The sequence below is a fragment of the Centroberyx gerrardi genome, chromosome 8, assembly GCF_048128805.1.
Source record: "Centroberyx gerrardi isolate f3 chromosome 8, fCenGer3.hap1.cur.20231027, whole genome shotgun sequence".
Lineage (NCBI taxonomy): Eukaryota > Metazoa > Chordata > Actinopteri > Beryciformes > Berycidae > Centroberyx > Centroberyx gerrardi.
This window is the reverse complement of record NC_136004.1, coordinates 16,076,770-16,095,444: the sequence shown is the minus strand read 5'-3', so window position 1 is coordinate 16,095,444 and position 18,675 is coordinate 16,076,770. Positions and strand designations below refer to the sequence as shown.

The following is an 18,675-nucleotide window of genomic DNA, read 5'->3' as shown; positions in this document are numbered from 1 at the left end:
CTCTTCTATTTTTTTTTTTACTTTGCAACCTCTCATCTCGTTCCCTATAACGAAAAATATATTCCTGTCTCCTTCAGAGAAAATACTTTCCTACTCTGAGATCCGCTATCATACTACACTGGATAACAAAATTGATAAAATGTGCAGGAGCATGAGAAGTTTCTTTGTTAGAGGTATACAAGGCTGGATGTAGACGCACCTGTATAATGAGTCCACTCTAAAGACAGAAACACAAACAAATAACCTTAAACTTAACCTTGTAACCCTCTAACCCCAAATCAAAGCCCACTCATTTCACATGTTTAACAAAGGAAGGACCAGATATCAGAAACAACAATGTAAATCTCATAATTACTCTTACTACTACTTTTTCGATCCCATCTAAGCAAAAAAAAAATTTCATTTGTTTCCAAAGCAGTTTCATTTGTTCCAGGAATGTTCTTGAGTGTGTCAATATCTTGAAACAAGGCCAAATAAGGCAGATCTTGATTCAAGAGAATTCTTGAATTGAAGTTTATTAAACTTGATTTGCATTGGGAACAAGTGAAATTGCCTCACCCCATTCTGGGGGTGATTTGCCAGACTGAGACTGAGACTTGATTTGCAAGACTCAATACTAGATTAATTGATAATTGATGACTCCATAAAATAATATGGATGTTTTTTTGATATTAGTGAGAAAATGATAACATCATTCCATACTTTTCAGTCATTCTCTTGTCATCCTCTTCCGTCCACCATCCTCTCACATTTAAATCTGTGTGTCTGTGTGCTTTCATATATGCATGCACATGTATATCCATGCCTATGTACGTGTGTGTTACATGTATGTGTATGTGTGTGTGTTTTGCCCAGTAGGTTCCTCATGGCAGTGCTGTGTTGCGGCCGTTCCCCAGAGAGACAGAGAGGAATGAGCAGCGGATGATTCATCTCTCTGCTTCTCATGGCTAACAACAGGGAAGAAACACATCGGCCAGACACTCATGTAAACAAACAGCAGCGCCCAGCGCAGCCTGCCCGCTGCATAGAGCCTGTCTCTGTTCACTCTCACATACAGTAAACACACAGACAGATCTCAACACATGATATCAACAGTCGGCTCTGAATCCATGGCAGTGACTCCTGGATCCCAGGCCACGATGGGCCCAGAGGGGATAAACAGGATTCTGTTTTGTTTGTTTGACATAGTTGGTGATATATTCATTCCTTACTCATCAGTTAATACGCATTCATAAGTTAAGCCTGTAGTGTGAAGTTTGTCCCAGGTCCTTCAAGCAGCCATGGAAACATGATGAATATATCTCGCTGATGTACTTCATTACCCATGAAGTTTTGGAATATTTTGGATCTTGGTAGCCCCTAGTGGCGAAGCAGTAATAGTAGACCCACTGTCCTCATTTCCAGTTAATCCCTGCCGCTCTGCCATGTTATCTCAGGAACAACAGTCTCACTTTGTCTTTTTTTAATTTTCCCCTGCCTTTTCTCTCTTCATTGATTTGGCGGCTGAATCAAAGCCGAGTGAAGGAACAAGACCAGTTTTGCCAAAGCGCAGCAGCAAACAGGCTGTATTCACAGATAGCATACATTTGTCATTAGGGAGTTTAAACAGTTTTGCTTTGAACTAGCAGTGTTAATTATGACTAACATTAGCTGAGCCGTGTCTCAGAGCCACTAGCTAGCAACAACCAGGTGAGTTGTTCCTCTTGGTTTCATGAGACTTCTGTGAGCCAAAAATGAAATCAAAGGAACTGCAGGGGATACAACCCAGCAAGCCAGAGCACAGCTGATGAACTGACTGTACTTTGAGTAGATGGCCTCATTTGTTTAAATCTGACTATCAAATACGGCACATGGCACCTTTGAAGAATCCAAATTTTAAGTATATTCACATAACCTAGCCCATAATAATTCAAAATTCTGCTTTTTAATTTTCAGATGTTGTAAAAATAAACTTTATACTGTCTCAAAGTGCGTGTAAAACTGTGTGTAGCTTTCATATATTGTCGGTTCTTGTAACAGAGGCTCAGACGATAGATTTCTAAGCGCACTGAGAAACAGAGGCAAAGACAATGAACTAATCCATAGTGGAAACATGGACAGGGTTTAATCTGTAGCCTGTGGTACTGGTCTCAGAACTACCACAGGGTGTTTTGGGTTTTTTTTTTATCTTGTGAGGTACAATGGGTACATCAACACTTGAGATATTTTTTCCCTGATATATTCTGATAGATTTCTCCAGATCTCCTGATTGATTTTTGTCTACTTATGTTGCTTGAGGCCAGACTCTGTCCTGTGAAATGCTGATAAGACAAATATGCTGCATGGAGCAGAAGGAACCGATCTCTGTTTTGAGCATTAAATTGTTTATGGATCAGCAGCAAGGACTTTCTTGAAAAACTTGCACAGTAGATTCAATTAGAGTGTAATTTGACATTTAACACATTCCTTTTAAGTAGGCTACACAATACACATAGGCCTATATCTGCATTTGTGCCATTTTGTACGAACACCATACACATGGCAACATAATTGACTGATATGTGAAATTGATTCATATGTACATTGATTTCTCTATTACCTTTATTGGGAGGATATTATCAGAAATTCCTTTCATACCTAAGTGAAATCAAGACAATCAGTTATTGAATGTTTAGTTCCATCTTCTGCACTCACACCAAATTTATTTGCTCTAAGCAACACAGAAAGTTATCTGTGGTGTTTTCTTTGACATATTAACTTTAGATGTTAGTCAAGAATGGGTTGTATATAAATTATGTATTATATATTAACAAGTTTCTACTTTATACAAAATGGGACCCTGGACCCTGAAAATCATGACAACATTATAACCATCAGGCCTATTTGGATAGAAGTTCATCTGTGATAATAACTGCCATCCTTTAAACACTGTGCGACACTGATGGCGATTTTTGAACCACTCCCTCTCTAGATTGTCTTCACTGCAGAAGAGAGAAGCAGAGGGAGAAAAAGTAAAGGTGAATGAATAACTATTACAGTCAGGGTGCTGTGACAGAAAAAAACTCACATTTTCAGTAAGAGTTATAGGTGAAATGGAAACAAGCTTTTTCTTGACCTTATATAACTCCCAACCTGCCTTTTTTTTATAACTAGGATGTGCAACATCATTTCCACTGCCCCTGATTTTGAGTATTGTTAGGTTAATGGTTAATGATTCATTAACACTCACGTCAATGGTCTGTGTGTGTTAATGCAGGTGCATTTGTGTGTGTGTGTGTGTGTGTGTGAGAGAGAGAGAGAGAGAGAGAGAGAGAGATCTGCCTGAGCCTCACATATCCAGCCCTGTGCCTTCACTTAGCCTCCATCGCCTATCACCATCTTCTTGCTTTCAGTATACAAAAATCACACAACATTGCTTATAGTAAACACACACATCCAAAAACACCTACACATACACATAATCATATGTGTAATGTTTCACACACCCATAAATATGTACATATGACCAAATCAATAAACTTTCTCACACACAGGTTGGCGGTGACATATGTTAATTCTTTCACGCTATCTGCATAGATTGCTGGATCCTGATCTGACCACAGGGCCAAGACTGAAGGAGTTTACTTACTTCTTTGACCCCCCAAAAAATCACTGCCTGCCTTTGTAACCAGTCCCAGCCATGACCGCACTCAATTGGTCAAAATAGTGCTCAGAATATAAAGAAGGAAGTAAGTGTAGCTGTGTTTCCAGCAAATCAGTTGAACCAGTTCACTCGCTTGCTCCTCTCCACTTTAAGCCTAATATCTCTCTGCAGTGTCAAAGAGTTCTTAACATAATAATTAAGAAACAACATTGTTGGAAATATGAAGATAACTTGCACAGATATGAAGAGAAGAGACATTGCTTGAGTTGTTTATTGAATATGTGACAATGTATAGCAGCAGATTGCAACAATCTAACAAAAAAGACATAAATGTCATATGATGAACCTATCAGGATGTAAGTGTGTTAATTGAGAACATGAAATTAAAGAGGGAAGCTGCCTTTGGTTTTATGTTTGTTGTTAGATTTAGTGGAAGAATATGAAAAGGAATGGAGAAGAGAGAAATTAGACAACATAACTGGATCAGAAATTATTGAACTAAAGCAATGGTGTGTACATGGTATGAGTAAGTGGTTGACCCAGCTGGGCATTACAATCTCAAACATCTTTTAGTGATAATCTTTTAACACTGCTATGTTACACAGAAGACCACAGTATTACAGTCAAGACAATGAGACAGCCTGTGGAGTCTAAATGGTCATTTGAATTTTACAACAGCTCAAAGCACTTCATGATTCTCTCTGTAAACAGAGAGAAGGCTTAGGCCAAATGATCAGATGGCTGTTCGACAGAAATTCTTGATGCTACATTATGAAAAGCATTCATTTGGTCAGTCATATAAAAACAACAGCATATAGTAATTACAGGATTATATGTTGGTAGGGCCTCTCATGGGGCGAGGCGCAACTAGCTGCTAAAGACCGGGATAGGTGGAGGAAAATCGTTGATGCCTTATGCCTCGAAGGGGGCGAAGAGCATGAGATGAGAAGAAAAGAACATGGTTGGTGGGGCATCATGCATGTTTGATGCCAGCTGTCCCGATGCTGCCCGTTCACTCAGTGGCTGGAGTGGCCATGGAAGGGCATTTGGGACGTCCAGAAGCAGGCAGAAGGTTTTCCCAGTATTCACGACGAGCCCTAGGACAAATTAAGTTTGGTAGTTCAGTAGGTTGCAAACCAATTTATCTTCACAGCATGATTATGCACTTTTCTCACTTCTTTCCCCATGTTTATTTTGCCTCCTTTGTAATATTAATTGTCACAATTCCATCTTGTGTAAAAGACATTACACTGTTTTCTTAAACTATCTGATGCAGATTTAGCAGACTAACTTGATAAGACCAGATTCCTATTTCCACTCAGATGCATTCCTGCTCTCTCACCTGGCTCTGACCCAGGGTTTAGTGTGCATCTCCAGAGCTGCACCCCAGAGTCCATGCTTCTCTGAAGCCGGTGGGAGGAACCCTCTCTCTGCGGCCAGCTCCTCTGCTATAGCTCTGATATGATAAGGCTCAAATCCACAGCAGCCGCCTATGTAGCGAATTCCAGCATTGTAGGCCTCTCTGGCGTACTTCTGCATGTCCCAGCGGGTCATCGCTCTGGTCTCCAGCGCTGTAAGGACAAGAATATATTTAAGCTTGGGCACGTTGTTATACTCATCGTTTTCATTAACCGTCACATATGCTAAGTGAATTTACAAAATGAGATCCGCGCTCACATACTAGAGCTGCTCCTGTGTTATATGGGCAGGACATCAAACTCCAGACACCTGCTTACTCACCTAATTGCAGATTTTTACCCTTTAAGACGGTCATGTGCATGTTCCATCATGACCTGATGAAGCCTTATGGGGAATTTTTAGTTTCCCCATTTTTTTCATTTTGTTGTGTAAGAATAAACACACACACCAAGTATGTGAGAGCGGATCTCATTTTTTGCAAGTTATTTTGTCTCTTCATGCACCACTAGAGACATTTGAATAATTTCATTTGACAATATTCAGGCTTTTACTCCATTTTTAAGTGAAATATTATTTTTTTCCTTCATTCTCTACAAAAGAAATACATCTACAAAAGGCTGACCAAAGGGGAACTCAGGCAGGCTGACGTATCCGGTGTGGTTGCACTCAGGAGTGTGAAAGCCCAGCGGTTGGACCATGAGGTGGGCCTTGAGACCGGCCTGCTCCAGCCCCTCCTTCATCAGCTTCACCGTACGAACACACGTCAGAGGGTCCAAGTGGCAGTTTATTCCAACTATGTCAGCTCCTGTGCACACACACACTGTAATCAGCAGATACAACTACCACATGATTAAATGAACATGTAGTCATAGAAAGCCAGCGTACCGGCCTTGGCCAGCCTGACAGCGCATTCTCCAGGTGGGACTCCATGCATGTCTCCCTGAGGGGAAATGCAGAGTGTCGCACCGACCGGTTTCCCGCTGGTCTTCAGCACCTCCACCGCCCACACCGCCTCTTCCACATGCTCAAAGAACTGCAGGAGAAATGTGCATTCAATAATTAAACCTTCACTTGGGACAGAAAGCTGTAGACTGCTTCCTCTTGGGGTGCTGCTGCTCATGCTCATACCTCCACCATTAAGAAATCAATGTCCTTCTTGAGGAAGTTGTCCATCTGTTTCTTAAAGATGGCCTTGACGTCCGTCTCGCTGTGGCTCTTCAGGTAGCAGGGGGTCTGGGACACGGCCCCCGCCACCAGCGCACCGCCCTCGTTGGCCACCTCTCTGGCCAGGTCACAGGCTGCCTCGTTGATTTGGGTTCCCTAGATCAGACGGGAACAGATTGGAGGGATATCAGACCCATGTGTAGATGTTTTTCATGATTTATGGTAAACAGGATGATGACTATCAGATTTTCTAATTTGATTCCTGAGTTTTTGTACCACTGACCATACAAAATAAGAAGAGTTTCGTTCCAAAATTAGATATCTATCATTTAAAAAAAAAAAGTCCCATATTGACTGCTGGCATGAATCTTAAGCACATTATGGAAGTTAGTCATATTGAAGTTAGAAGTCATCTGCTTATAAAATAGTTCATTTTTTGAGGATGAAATCATTTGGTTTTCACATGTTGCCTGATGAATTTCAGGTAACAAAAGTTTTCCAAAATTCATATATATAGCATTTTGGAATGAAACCCTTCATATCCAAAATCCCTTCAACAACAAGGATGACAACTGACGGTGATGTTGGTGACATTGCCGCTCATCTCCAGCTTGTCCTCACTGCTGTAGAAGGTGAATGTCTGAATCACGTCGGCTCCGGCCCTCAGGAACTCCCTGTGTAGCTGTCGCACTGAGAGAGAGAGAGAGAGAGAGAGAGAAAGAGAGAGAGAGTTAACAGACAGATATAAAACTGTCATTTAGTATTAAGATCGCTCTCAAAAGCAGAGAGAAGATAATGAACAGCTTTGTTAGTAGTTAATAGTCACACTGGTGAAACACCCTTCACATGCACACACACACTATCATAACACACTAACTCAAGAGCTTGTGGTATCTCTCCTAGTGCTGCCCTCCCTGCATTATCATTGTAATGTGTATGCTGTGTGTGTGTGTGTTGTACCGGCTTCAGGGTGTTCCACAGCAGACTCGGGTGTCCAGTGTCCTGCCTTCACGTAGCCACGTCGCTCCAGTTGCATCACATAGCCTCCATCGCCTACAACCACCTCTCCAGCATTCAGCCGTTCCAAGATACCCTGTACACACACACACACACACACACACACACGCTCTATTGTAAATTGAGCGTGTAATTGTAAACAGCGCACATGCTCAAACAGGCACATACAGATGTCCCTCCAGGTTAAAGGCATGCTAAGTGCAGAGATCAGTTGATGTTGTATACTGAACAAAAATAAACGCAACACTTTTGTTTTTGCTCCCATTTTTCATGAGTTGAAATAAAAGATCTAAGACTTTTTCTATGCACACAAAAGGCTTATTTCTCTCAAATTTTGTTCACAAATTTGTTTAAATCCGTGTTAGTGAGCACTTCTCCTTTGCCAAGATAATCCATCCACCTGACAGGTGTGGCATATCAAGATGCTGATTAAACAGCATGATTATTGCACAGGTGTGCCTTGGGCTGGTCACAATAAAAGGCCACTCTAAAATGTGCAGTTTTATCACACAACACAACGCCACAGATGTCGCAAGTTTTGAGGGAGCGTGCAATTTGCATGCTGACTGCAGGAATGTCCACCAGAGCTCATGTTGCAGCATGATAATGCACGGCCCCATGTTGCAAGGATCTGTACACAATTCCTGGAAGCTGAAAACATCCCAGTTCTTGCACGGCCTGCATACTCACCAGACTTGTCACTCATTGAGCATGTTTGGGATGCTCTGGATCGGCGTGTACGACAGCGTGTTCCAATTCCTGCCAATATCCAGCAACTTCACACAGCCATTGAAGAGGAGTGGACCGACACTCCACAGGCCACAGTCAACAACCTGATCAACTGATGGTCACACCAGATACTGACTGGTTTTCAAAAAATGCATATCTGTAGCCCTAGTCATGTGAGATCCATAGTTCAGTGCCTAATAAATGTCTTTTTTCAAGATAAAACTGCACATTTTAGAGTGGCCTTTTATTGTGACCAGCCCAAGGCACACCTGTGCAATAATCATGCTGTTTAATCAGCATCTTGATATGCCACACCTGTCAGGTGGATGGATTATCTTGGCAAAGGAGAAGTGCTCACTAACACGGATTTAAACGAATTTGTGAACAAAATTTGAGAGAAATAAGCCTTTTGTGTGCATAGAAAAAGTCTTAGATCTTTTATTTCAACTCATGAAAAATGGGAGCAAAACCAAAAGTGTTGCATTTATATTTTTGTTCAGTATACTTCAGTTGTACTTAACAAAGTAAAAGTACTTTGTTACTGTTCTTAAGTAAGATTTTCAAGTATCTGTACTTGAGTGTACTGAGTTTTTCTTTCACTTAAGACTTTTTACTTTTACTCACTAATTTCAAAATAAAAATCTATACTTTCTACTCACTACATTTTCAGAACAGACTTGTTACTATTCAGAAATCATTACAGAAAACCAGTTTAGTACATTAGAAATGCCTTTTTAGACGACTATTTAAGTAAATTTAAGACCATGTACTTTTATAGTTTGGTTGAGTAAAGTATTTGAAATGGTACTTTTTTATTATTTTTAGTATTTTTTATTTTTAGATTCTTAGATTAGAGTATTTGCACTTCTACTTGAGTAGACGTCAGTGTACTTATAGCTCCTCTGTGGACAGGCAGGTGTAAGTTGCCTCACAGGTCGGACAGGTTGAGACCCTTCATTCTAAAAAAGTCCTTATCTTCTCAAGGTTTTAGTTTTAGATTCTTATATATTTGTGATACAAAACACTAAAGCAAAAATGACACAATAAATCAGAATTCACATGAAGAGTTTTGTTCCAAAATGAGATATCCACCTTCTTTCTTTCTTTCTTTCTTTCTTTCTCTCTCTTTTTTAAATGACACCCACTTTCACATAACTGCTGGCATTAGCACATTATGGGTTACTATTGCAGTTAGGAGTTGTCTTAAAATTTGTTAATATCTTGGACAGTTTAATCAAGAATTGTGTACACAAACAACAACAAGTCTCAGAGCTACAAATGAGAGGCAAGGTTGCATGCATACACAAAACCACCAAGAGAGAGAGACTTACATGATTTTCAGTATCTTTCTTTGACATACCCTTCTTGTGCTCTCCATCGCAGACAACCTCTCAGCCGGTTTGCCAAACAGGAATGGAGAGAGGAATTCACCGGACAGTAAATCCCCCGGAGAAGAGAAGGGTGTTTTCATCAGAGCTCCATCCAATGGGATTCCTCACTGTCTTTGTTAATAGTTATGTAAACGACGGAGCAGAACAATCCAGCATCACTACACTGTATGAACAAAATATCAGGGATATCTTCCTGGTATTGAGTTGAAGCCCCTTTTGCACAATCCACCTCTCAATTGTCTCAAAGCTTAAAAACCTTCTCTAAATTCTAAAGCCATATAGGTATTAAACATCTGCTACTCAGTTGCTCACTGATATCCAGCGATATAAATCACTTCAATTTGCTCATTGGTAAAGATAAAACCAGAAGCACACGACCTGCAGGCAACTACAGCATACAGCATGTCAAAGTAATTTACTTTACAGCTCAAATATTATGTAAAGTTGCTACTGAGATCTGACATATAACATCATAACTCTACTCTTCTGGCTTGTTTGAGTCGCGAAATTTTGCACGTGCGTGTATCATCATGACAAACCATGAAGAGAAATAAGTTTCTCCTCCAGACCTTTTTGTTTCCCTCATAAAACACATTTCAATGGTTGTCGCTGTTGGCCTGAAGGGGGCGCTGCATTATCTGTGTGGGACAACATGATTATTGTAGGCTAGTCTTCTTCTTCTTTTATGGTGTCACTTCCTGGCGGGTTTTTGATCTGAAAGGCGTAAATTTAAACCAATGAAAGAGTCGTAACTGCAGGGATTTTCATACAGTGGCCAATTGCAGTGCCGTTTCTGAATAAACAATATATTGTTTGTGCCAGCTGCAGGAAATTGCTATATAATTATTATAAAAAGTCGCTAGTTAATTCACCAGGTAATGTGGCTAACGTAAAGTGTAACCGTCAGACAGCCTTGTTTACAACGTAACGTAACGTCATTAGATGCGGGGGAGTATCACTGCTGCTGCTGTCTCGTTTAACCTAAATTAAGGTAAGACATTTTATCCCAAGCCTGTTCGTTTGTGTGACAGAATGGTTGGTTTGGCTGGTCTCATCTGCTTGCTTGGTTTTTGGATGTAACTAGCTAACGTTTAGCTTAACGATAAGCTGATCCAACATATAGCTATACGCATATAGGCGTAGAATCAGTTCAGTATTGACTCCCTGAACTACTGGGATTTCTATGTTTTTAATGCAAAACAACCCATATAGATATGTGTTAACTTAGTGCACCATCTGTCACACTTACCCCCCATCTGGAAGAATTTCGTCTGGCTAGAGATTACAGTGCATAAATGTATATTTGTCTACACTGTTGGTAGATTCATCTGCAATATTTAGGCTAACAATACTGGCGAAATCAAACTATTTGTCTTGTTGCTTTGGACCTCCTACAACTTCCCTTGGGAATCACTGTACTAGTCTTTCATAGGAGAGTAATAGTCTATACAAGGCTAGTTTATTGGTTCCTGTGCGTTATTTCTGTTAGCTGTGTTCACCCTGGCTTTTATGATTAACCAAGTAATCTCAATTAACTGTAACATTACTTTGAGCGCTGTCTTTGTTCTTCACTGTTATCCTCCTGCTTATTTATTTAGCACATTAGAAATCAATTTACTGCATTAATTTTGAGCAGGCTGCTGCACCATGACCTTTATGGTTGATCTCACAGCCTGTGATCGGCTCTGCCTAGGTTGTAACATGGCAGTGGAGACAAGGCTGTAGTTGCATAAGAACTGTAATTTAGTCGTTGCAGGTAAACGATGCTAAATTGGTCAAATGTTGTTTTTTTCTCCTGGATTGATCCCAGCTGATGTGAAGCAGCCTCGCTCTTTGGTTGTGGGGTGTTGTGTCCCATCAGACTGGACATGGACCCATCTGACGACGTGGGAAACCTCGGCCTCACGGTGGAGGCCGTGGTGCTGAAGGATCGTCCAGCTCCTGAGGGCTCCAGCGGACAGAAGGACACCTCACCTACAGACATGCTGAGGTTCTCGTCCCACACCTGCATTAACCCGTTTATTATGCAGTCTCTGAGTTGACGAATCACACCCCCAACACACAGCTTTGGTTTAGAGTCACTTCTCATCTAATGGTGTCATGCTCATATCAGTGAAAACCCATTTCTCCCTGCCACAACTGAAAGAGATAATTGAATAGAAACTTTTCAAACCTGAAATTTCTTTTTTCTTTTCAGAATAAAAGAGCAGATGTCCAACCAGTGCTTTGAGTTGGCAGTACAGCTCCGTGCAGGTACGTAATTATGTGCATAAATGCATTCCCTCACACTGTATTTTTGTACAAGTACAGCTTTATAATCAATGTCAAATTTCCTATAACAGGAAAAAGCAAACGATCATGCAGCAAATCTGAAGCAGAGAGAGAGTTGTGAGTGTGTAAAATTGGCCTAACAGTATTCTAAAATTGTAATTAATTTTAAAGTTAATTTCCTATTTACACTGTTAACATGCATTTTTTTCTTTGAAAATGTCACAGGCCTGATTATGTCAGTGAGTTGGAGGAAGCAAAGACGATTCATTTTAACAGGACGATGACTCTGCACAGGTAGATATCAAACCGAGGGATTCGTTAACAAGTTTCCATCTCTGTAACTTTCTAACCTTCAGTATAAAAGCATGAACATTGATTTGGTGACAGTCACATCAGTGTTTTGACTTGTACCTTACAGAATGCAGATGTGGCACACTATCGCAGAAAAGCTGGAACAGAATGATCCAGATTCTGAGTAAGTCAACTCCCAGTAGATTGAAACAACTGTCATGCATGTGTTTAGTTAAAAAGAAAGTGTTCCTTTTTAACATATAAATGAAATGGGTTATCCTTATCACCAGTGTAGTAAAAAATCATTAACCTAATTAGATTCCACAAGTTTCCAAAGATGTACCACTTTTGTAAGCACCACATATAGCACCACAACAGGAATACCACAATGTAAATACTGCAATTATAACACTTATGTTTTTGTTTTTTTCTACAGTACAATGAAAGCAGTGAGTGATCGCTGCATGGCCCTTTGTTCACGTATAAAACACCTTCAGCAAGTAAGCAGCCTCATCATCCATTGTGTGCACATTGGTTCAGTGTTTCTCTGCATTGATATTTAATTATTTAAAATGGATTTATGTTTATTGAATAGTTTCAGAACTTTGTCTTGACGTGACTTAAATTAACAGGGTGTCTGCTGTATGGAATAGACCGTTTGTCTTCTTGTCCAAGGATGCAGATTTTGCTTGTTGCCTGTTTGCAATTATTGATGATGAGATTTGGGGAGGGGGAATTGATTCCTATGGCAGACAGTTAATGTCTCTTTGCGAGGTTGTCCGCTTATTAACACAAACTGATGTGTGAATTAAAAAAAAAAAAAAAAAAAATTCTGTCAAATTGAAATATAATTTAGTTCCATACCTGATTCCCTCTTGTCAACAGGAATCAAGAGAACTTGAGGATCAAATCACAGAGACACAGAAGAAGAGGCTTGGTATGTCACCACCATTCTATGGTTTATGGTTTACCCAAAAAAAAAGTATTTGAGATGCTCAGCTGAAAACAAGGCACTGTCAACAGTTAGTGAACACATAGTGAGAGGAGAGAACTCAAAAGACAGATAGTGGGGTTTTTACCATGACTCAACATGTCACTAATCACTTTTTTCTGTAGAGCTGAAGCGGCTCACGCATGAGAAAATGAAAGAGATGGACGAGTTGATGTACAAGAAAGAGCACCCGGATATGGAGAAGTACAAAGCTGCCCTCCAGAAAGGCCAGGCTAACCTGGAGAAATACAGGAAGATGGCCATTATGACACAGGACGTCCTGAGGGTAAATTATACAGGAATCTTACAGAGCATACAATGTCCTAATGAGTAGTGCATATCGTTAAATTAGCAGCTGGTGTATTAATGTCAGTGTGTTTCCTCAGGGCATCCTCTTGGCCTGTAAAATGAACTGGCTGGACGATCCCAAAGTCCGAGCCATTGCCATGACGCTGGAGGAACTTCCCATCTCGGACTAGAGAAGAAATTGACTAATCTTATATTTATGTGTATCTGTATTATAAGTAATCAATAAACCCAATACAACTTTTTCTGTGATTTATTTTTGTAGGGCATGCGGGTGTAGTTTTGCTTTGAATGCCACTAGAGGGCGATGCGGGACATTTGAAGGATCTTAATGCTACGCACATCCCGGTAAATCACGAAGAAGAATTAGGGTTGGTTTGCACGTGTTCCCTAGCCAGGAATAGTTTGTATAATTCTTGAAGTATTTTTGTTTGGTTCTTAAGTCGGAGTAACACAAAGTAAAAATGCCGAAGGTCAAGGCGGAGAAGAAAACTAGGCAGCACCAAGAAGTCAAAAACCAAGGTTTGTGTCTGTTGAGGTCCAACGTCTGCCAGCTGTGCTAGCTTTAGCTTGCTAACATTGATGTTGACTGCTTGAAGAGTTGGGTTTTAAACTCCAATGTCCATCATCATCACACACTGATTGAGGTTTTTTTTTTTTTACCACCGCGCCCTTGTCTAAGACCACATTAGTGGCATTGATGGTGATAAAAATGTACTGGCAGGAAGGTGATGATGAGGACGTAGCGTCTACCTGTTCAAATATTTGGTAATTTAATGTGGCCTTGCTTATCGGCCAACATACACACCGCGTAGAACATGGCTTAAGATCTTTTACGAAACATTAGGGACTTCTGGTAAATTCGGCATAAAAGCGATCCACCAAGCAGTACTAAATTTCAACAAAATCTCAACTTTAATACTTGGTTTACTGCCCTCCAAATTGTATTTTGGTGGAAGAAGGTAGGTAGTTGGAATAACACGACAACCACTTCTAAAAGTTGAAATTGTGTAAGTGGTGTGTCGTGTGGTTGGATGCCGAATTTAAGAGGTCAAATGATTCAGTAAAGGTCTTAAATCATGTTTTACTAGGTTTATATGTACCTTAGTTTCCCGACAAACAAGGCAACATAAAAATGGAGTTTGTCTTGATGTTTTCGGGATACAAGAGAACAAAGCGTATCAGGTCTAACGTTTACTATTCTATTTTACTTGCATGAAAGAATGTATGAGAATAACTGTTCTGATGGTTTACTACGATGGGTTCTATGCTTCACTGTTACTTCCCAACATACAGTATGGACAGATCTCTTCAGAGATCAGTCCCTGGTACAAAACCTTTATGAAAGGGTCTGTGGTCTAAAGCACATACAGCTTATCTGGGGGTCCTTGACATGAAGAAGTTTGGGAGCCCCTGATGTGGGAAACCTAACCAGCTGATCTAACCAACAATTGTTTGACTCCTCAGCATGTCTAAATCCATGTCTTTGTGTAGGTATAATGTTCAACACTGGCATTGGCCAGCACATCTTGAAGAATCCCTTGATTGTCAATGGAATCATTGAGAAGGTAGGCTGACTAGTGCTCTCCACTACTGAGACATCACTGTCCAGTTGAGTTTTTGATGCAGGCAAAGACATCTTTGAGAAGACAAAGCTTGCAAACAGACACTCCTAATGCACAGTTTGCAGCTCTGTCAAAGTTATTCCTAAATCCTGATTGTGGCTGAACTGAAATTTGTGGCATGTTTGCAGGCTGCCCTAAGGCCGACAGATGTGGTTCTGGAGGTGGGACCTGGTACTGGTAACATGACAGTGAAACTGCTGGAGAAAGCCAAGAAGGTAAGCGCATTGGGATAGTGATGGTGTAGGAGGAGGGTATACTGTGACATGACATTTCATTGTGAAATTAGGCTGATGAAAGGCAGACTTCCCTCTGAAACGATGTCTCTTCCATGTTCCTGTGGGATTTGAGAGTTGAGGGTGGACGCTGCCTCAAACTAATTATGCCCACTATGGAAGAGGTGGTTCTGTATGAGAGTAATAATTGTGTATCTGCCTTGGTCCAGAGAAAAAACGTTTCTCTAGGCCCTTCTTCAATCTCGGGTGCTTGCTGGGTGTCCTCTTCTTGCTTCACCTCTTGCTCCGTGGGCACAGTGCTGATAAGCCACCGTCCCCGTTCCACCTTTTCCCCTGTTAACAGCAGATGCATTATCTGTGATGTCTTAGTTGTGGGGGTAGAGGTCACTGGCTCCACACTTGGTGTATCCTGGGCCTTTGGAGCATGCCACTAATCAACAAGGAAAACATTCCCCTCTTCCTTGGCATCTGTGACCCGTGGGTGTCATAGTTAAAGCCTCTCGTGTAGCCGGGTTATGGTCTCAAACGCAGGCCAAGCTGAGGCTCTAATTCTCTGAGGTGCAACTACAGGCTCATATCGTCCCTGACAAGCAGGGAGTGAGGTGGCTGCAGTGTCCGGCCTTGTGACAGTTTATGGATGGCATCCTAGCCCAGACCTGCTGCAATATATAAAAGCATAAAATTTGCATATGTACTGGCAGGAAGGTGATGAATTGTTTGTGCTTTGACACCTCAGGAACTGGACCCTTTAGTGACCTGTGACTTGTACATTGATTTGGTATTTTCATATAGAGTTCACCCTACTTCCTAAAGTCCCACTGAGATGTTATTGAAGGGGCTTTATATAAAACCACTTTAGAGTAATAAATGAGGTGTTTTTGCCCTTGAGACAATTATGCCCAAATAAAACAATGGGGGGGTGCTTTTTTCATTTAGGTTCTTCTGTTATTTGAAGTCAATTATTATCCATGCCTTTCTTGTGTTCACAGCAGTGATACAAGAATTGATTTCCAGCGTTATGTTCTAACAGTACTTGTTATTGTTTTAGGTGGTGGCCTGTGAGTTGGACTGCAGATTGGTGGCTGAACTTCAGAAAAGAGTACAGTGCACGTGAGTGGCTTCGTTTTTTATAAGATGAAACTTGAATGATTTCTGTGGAGAAATGGGTGTTTTCAGTCAATTTTCCTGGTTAAATAAGAGGTAAAAATGTGTTGTGATGGAGTGATTTTTGTCTTCCAACAGACCCATGCAGACCAAACTGGAGGTATTAGTAGGAGATGTACTAAAAACAGATCTGCCTTTCTTCGACGTCTGTGTGGCTAATTTACCTTACCAGGTAAAGATATATCTCCTGGACGCTGCACAGATTTGATATTGATCATTGGATGTATAGAACATATTTCTCAAACTAAACGTTCTTTTTATTGTGCAGATTTCATCACCATTTGTCTTCAAGCTACTGCTACATCGACCTTTCTTCCGGTAAGAGACATACTGAGGCTCACTGAGCAGTTTGAATTAAGTTCTTCTCGTGTCCGCATCGTACAGTTTGCACCTGTTCTGTAGCATCTTGTGTCTTCCTTTCATCCAGGTGTGCCGTGCTGATGTTCCAGAGGGAGTTCGCCATGCGGTTGGTCGCCAAACCCGGAGACAAGCTGTACTGCAGACTGTCCATCAACACACAGCTACTGGCCCGTGTAGACCATCTCATGAAGGTCATAGTCCGGTATCTGTCGTTCACCTACCACGCACATGACGTCATGACAAAGCATTTCCATACTTCAGCATCTTTGTTTAAGGTTTCTGTTTTGAGTAAATTGTGCTGCCACTACTGTCCGTCTCAGTAATGATGTTCTCCCTTGCTCAGGTAGGGAAGAATAATTTCCGTCCTCCTCCTAAAGTGGAGTCAAGCGTCGTGAGGATAGAACCAAAAAACCCTCCTCCTCCTATCAACTTCCAGGTGAGGTTTGATTCCTCGGATGGGAAATGCTGATAGTCATGTTTGCAGGAGACTGTACAGTAGGCAGCAAAAGGAGACGCCTAGCTGTAGATATGCCGTCTTAACATTGTTCTTGTTTGTTTTTTCTTCCAACAGGAGTGGGACGGCCTGGTCAGAATTGCCTTTGTGAGGAAAAACAAAACACTCAACGCAGCATTCAAGTAAGTACCTGTCTGCCACAATCACTGCCAGCCTAATCCAAGTCTACCATAATCAATGGAGTGTGTGGAAAAAGGGAAATAACTTGTGTTGCTTTTGAATTTCCAGGTCTGCTGCGGTCGAGCAGCTGTTGGAAAGTAACTACAGAGTTCACTGCTCTGTTCACAATCTGGTGAGTTAACAGCCTGGTGTTGTACAGCTGTATCGCTCACTTAGGTCTTCATCCATTAGTGATTTTTCTCGCTCGCTGCATCCTGTCACTTTCAAGTTCACTCATTCTCGCGTTCTGTCCGACAGGAAATGCCGGCAGACTTCAGCATCACCAAGAAGATTGAGAGCGTTCTGCAGAAGGTGGATTTCAGTGAGAAGAGGGCCAGGTCCATGGACATTGATGACTTCATGGTGTAAGTATGAAAGACTGCTAATTGTTAATGGTCTTTTATGATTCTCCCACCTTTGTTATCCAAATACTAAAGTTTGTATACCGGTCAGGTAACCAGTAAAATAATTTGTTAATTTGAGGTTTTTTTTCATCCACAGACTGCTCCATGCATTCAACTCTGATGGGATCCATTTCTCTTAAATGGCCGAGGGAACTTGATGGGACAGTTTACTGACTCATATGACATCCTGACTGGAGTCCTGTCCTTATGAGAGGGGAGGCGGCGTTATTGGTCGGATGAGTGGAAAGTAATAGGTTGCTTCTCTGACCTTTCCCCTTCCTCCTGTGGACTCTTGGTGCCTTTCTTGGAAGAATTAAATCTGAAATGTTGAAACACTTTGCTGAAATGTACAAGGTACAGTATTTAAGGAAGGGTGATGCATATGAAGAGCTCATATTGAGATTCTTAAGCATGCTACATTATCTTTATCATATGTTCAATGTAGCTGGGAATACTTGTCACAAGTGGACATGCCTCTACGTGCATCTTGGCAGAGGTCTTTACTTTGGACATGGCAAATAGAAGCTGTATAAGACCTTGGTTGTGGAGCGATTATCAATGATTTTGTGACAATTCTCATTGAAAATATCTAGTATTGGATGAAATTTCTAATTGTTTGAATTTATAGGTGTATTAAGAATCAGATCACCTTTACCTGGAAAACGTAGAAGACCACGTTTGAGTGCGGTCCATATTCAAAATAAATTCAGAATTGTCCAGTTGATATTACATGACAGGCAAACAGACACAACAAGCACAAGCCTTTTTCTTTCCACTGTCAATGCTTTTTCTTGGTGAAACTGCTCTTCCTGTTCTGTCCTAACATCACTGGATCTTGTCACTAGGTGGTGCTGCAGACTAAACTCAGGCTGCTGGGTCTCCAACTCTTCTTCACAGCTCTAGCTGTGTCCCTGGACCCTAAGACAGGAAATTATTCTGCTCAGTTTTGGAGTTTACAAGAACATGTCCAGTGTGTATGAAAGACGGGCTCAAAATCGGCTATTCAAACAGAAAA

The 18,675-nt window shown here is 41.0% G+C and overlaps 3 protein-coding genes across 4 annotated transcripts; 2 read left to right on the top strand and 1 right to left on the bottom strand.

Annotated features, from left to right (window-relative positions):
• Positions 1-3,893: 3,893 nt before the first annotated feature.
• On the bottom strand, positions 3,894-9,354 carry LOC139912034 (betaine--homocysteine S-methyltransferase 1-like). Of its 2 annotated transcripts, none has more exons than XM_071899720.2 (8): positions 9,283-9,354; positions 7,166-7,298; positions 6,783-6,895; positions 6,170-6,361; positions 5,927-6,074; positions 5,664-5,846; positions 4,965-5,193; positions 3,894-4,719 (listed from the first exon to the last, which is right to left on the bottom strand). In XM_071899720.2, the coding sequence occupies exons 1-8, from the start codon at positions 9,307-9,309 to the stop codon at positions 4,635-4,637; spliced, it is 1,110 nt and encodes a 369-aa protein (XP_071755821.1). In that variant the 5' UTR covers positions 9,310-9,354; the 3' UTR covers positions 3,894-4,634. The 2 variants fall into 2 exon arrangements, with proteins under 2 accessions (XP_071755821.1, XP_071755822.1); XM_071899721.2 differs by having other exon boundaries at positions 9,312-9,350.
• A 770-nt stretch (positions 9,355-10,124) lies between these two features.
• cenph (centromere protein H) lies at positions 10,125-13,445 on the top strand. The gene is made up of 10 exons (XM_071899791.2): positions 10,125-10,333; positions 11,153-11,332; positions 11,540-11,595; positions 11,685-11,730; positions 11,839-11,907; positions 12,032-12,088; positions 12,341-12,404; positions 12,790-12,841; positions 13,021-13,181; positions 13,282-13,445. The coding sequence occupies exons 2-10, from the start codon at positions 11,211-11,213 to the stop codon at positions 13,372-13,374; spliced, it is 720 nt and encodes a 239-aa protein (XP_071755892.1). The 5' UTR covers positions 10,125-10,333; positions 11,153-11,210; the 3' UTR covers positions 13,375-13,445.
• A 115-nt stretch (positions 13,446-13,560) lies between these two features.
• dimt1l (DIM1 dimethyladenosine transferase 1-like (S. cerevisiae)) lies at positions 13,561-18,000 on the top strand. The gene is made up of 12 exons (XM_071899743.2): positions 13,561-13,723; positions 14,696-14,769; positions 14,955-15,041; positions 16,108-16,169; positions 16,302-16,395; positions 16,492-16,541; positions 16,651-16,774; positions 16,927-17,019; positions 17,155-17,219; positions 17,326-17,389; positions 17,515-17,621; positions 17,758-18,000. The coding sequence occupies exons 1-12, from the start codon at positions 13,666-13,668 to the stop codon at positions 17,798-17,800; spliced, it is 921 nt and encodes a 306-aa protein (XP_071755844.1). The 5' UTR covers positions 13,561-13,665; the 3' UTR covers positions 17,801-18,000.
• The last annotated feature ends 675 nt before the right edge of the window (positions 18,001-18,675 follow it).

What these genes read in the sequence shown, in the direction of transcription:
- LOC139912034 (XM_071899720.2), bottom strand. Translation starts at nt 9,309, where the DNA reads ATGTCAAAGAAAGATACTGAAAATCAT. An exon ending in AGAAAGATACTGAAAATCAT is followed by an intron (nt 7,299 to 9,282) that starts GTAAGTCTCTCT and finishes GTGTGTGTACAG; the next exon opens with GGTATCTTGGAACGGCTGAA. An exon ending in CCTGCCTGAGTTCCCCTTTG is followed by an intron (nt 5,194 to 5,663) that starts GTCAGCCTTTTG and finishes TTGTCCTTACAG; the next exon opens with CGCTGGAGACCAGAGCGATG.
- cenph (XM_071899791.2), top strand. Translation starts at nt 11,211, where the DNA reads ATGGACCCATCTGACGACGTGGGAAACCTCGGCCTCACGGTGGAGGCC. An exon ending in GGCAGTACAGCTCCGTGCAG is followed by an intron (nt 11,596 to 11,684) that starts GTACGTAATTAT and finishes TTCCTATAACAG; the next exon opens with GAAAAAGCAAACGATCATGC. An exon ending in GACACAGAAGAAGAGGCTTG is followed by an intron (nt 12,842 to 13,020) that starts GTATGTCACCAC and finishes TTTTTTCTGTAG; the next exon opens with AGCTGAAGCGGCTCACGCAT.
- dimt1l (XM_071899743.2), top strand. Translation starts at nt 13,666, where the DNA reads ATGCCGAAGGTCAAGGCGGAGAAGAAAACTAGGCAGCACCAAGAAGTC. An exon ending in CAGAAAAGAGTACAGTGCAC is followed by an intron (nt 16,170 to 16,301) that starts GTGAGTGGCTTC and finishes GTCTTCCAACAG; the next exon opens with ACCCATGCAGACCAAACTGG. An exon ending in TGGCTAATTTACCTTACCAG is followed by an intron (nt 16,396 to 16,491) that starts GTAAAGATATAT and finishes TTTATTGTGCAG; the next exon opens with ATTTCATCACCATTTGTCTT.